Source organism: Haliaeetus leucocephalus, unplaced genomic scaffold (assembly GCF_000737465.1).
Source record: "Haliaeetus leucocephalus isolate CR32 unplaced genomic scaffold, Haliaeetus_leucocephalus-4.0 Scaffold2, whole genome shotgun sequence".
NCBI lineage: Eukaryota > Metazoa > Chordata > Aves > Accipitriformes > Accipitridae > Haliaeetus > Haliaeetus leucocephalus.
The window spans coordinates 11,081,774-11,083,430 of NW_010972438.1; the positions used below are offsets into that span (position 1 = coordinate 11,081,774).

A 1,657-nucleotide genomic window follows, 5' to 3' on the forward strand; every position below is an offset into this window, starting at 1 on the left:
GGGGGGGGGGGCGGACAGGAGGGCAAAAGCCCTGTGGGGGTCATACCAGCCCCGAGCTCACCGATGAAGGCTTGCCGCTCATCCGCAGCCCCCAGCCGGTAGCACCGGGGGAAGAAGGCGTCGGGGTCAGCTTGGTCAAACCAGGGCAGGTTTCGCAGGTTGAGGCACAGCCCCTCCTGTTTAGAGAAGGGTGGCAGCCCCTGCTGGACTCCCCCCACTCCTGTTGTGTCGTTTCCCCCCTGCCCCAGGGGCTCCAGGCTCCCACCTTGGTGGTGAAGGCACCCACCCGGGTGTAGTGGTTCACCACCTGGTCCTGCCGCAGCAGCCGGCAGTCGATGGCACTGTGGCGGTTCGTCCAGATGAAGTACGGCACCTGGTCCCGCACCAGGCGGGACTGCGGGAGGGAGGGGGCCGGGGTGAGGCACGGACCCCCCATCCCACCCTCGCCCCCTGCCCCAGGCTGTACCCTGTGCCTGGGGGTCCCAGGGGAAGGGTGCTGGGGGCCCCAGCAGAGCTCAGCCCTAGCCCTCTCAGCTAACCATGAGTTCATGGATGCCATCAGGGTCCTCATCCCACCACTCTTCCTCTTCCTCCTCCTCCTTGGGCGGCCATGGGGACCCCAGGGGCTCTGGGGTCCCCAGGGAAGGCTGAGCCCCACAGCATGCCGACCCCAGCTGGGTGTCCAGCACTGGCCCCCCCTGCTCAGCACCATCACTTCCCTCCTCCTCCTCCTGCAGCTGCTTCTCCTGGCTGCCATGACGCTGCTCCGGCCGGCTGCCCACCCTGCCCGTGCCAGGGAGCTTCTTCTCCACCCAGCCCCGGGCCCGCAACAGGCGGCGGATGACAGGGTAGGGGCCCTGTACCATGAAGATCTTCTTCTCCTGGGGAGGGACCCTAAAGCTCAGCTCTCACCCCCAAGCCATACATGCAATAACGGCATGTTGGGGGGCTGTGAAGTCAGGCCCCTCACCTTGATGGCCCTCTCCACGTGCAGCCTGGCCCTCTTGAGCCGCTCAGGGTTGACCGAGAGGTGGTGGCAGCCGTTGTGGCTGGTGGTGGCGGGTGCTGCCTGCCCTGCGAGGACAGCCCGGGCTGAGCCCTGCCGGCCCCACGTCTCCAGCCCCATGGGGTGGGCAGGGAGGGGGAGAAAGCGCCTACCTGCCTGCCTCTGCCTGACTGAGCCGGGGGTCCCTGACACAGCGTTCACCGCCCCGCCGAGCCTCATGCGTGTTCTGGCGGTGCTGCACACCCCCTGGGATGCCACGCTCCCCTGCTGTGCCCTCGTCCCCAGCCTGGCAGGCCAGGGGACAGCTGGGACCCCCTCCTGCTTCAGCAGTGACCCCCCCAATGGAGCACTGCCCCTGGCCGGGGCGGGGGGGGCTGTGTGCCCGTGGTGCTGCTCTCCCTGTGGCACTGTCCCACGGCAGCCTGAGGGCGAGGGGAGCTGCGGGTGGCTCTCCCTCCCCCAGGTGCCAAGTGTGTCCCCCATCCCCTTGCCCCACTGGGGCCCAAGGTGGGGGTCCAGTGTGGGATGCCACCCCCCAACCCCAGCACCGCTGTGATGGCAGAGCCCGAGACCCAGCCACCACCCTGGCTCCACCGCCCCAAAGCGAGGACAAACACCAGACCCCCAGTCCCACACCTGCAGCCCCCCCCC

The 1,657-nt window shown here is 68.8% G+C and overlaps 1 protein-coding gene across 1 annotated transcript in view; it reads right to left on the reverse strand.

The window, feature by feature from the left end:
• Positions 1 to 1,458, reverse strand: part of LOC104835506 (tubulin monoglycylase TTLL3) — a gene marked incomplete at its 5' end in the record, with an annotated part of 3,803 nt that extends 2,345 nt beyond the window's left edge. Inside the window, 5 exon segments of the mRNA XM_010573520.1 lie at positions 62 to 176; positions 266 to 394; positions 540 to 881; positions 971 to 1,292; positions 1,367 to 1,458. Coding sequence (XP_010571822.1) covers positions 62 to 176; positions 266 to 394; positions 540 to 881; positions 971 to 1,292; positions 1,367 to 1,458 — 1,000 coding nt within the window.
• Between the last annotated feature and the right edge of the window lie 199 nt (positions 1,459 to 1,657).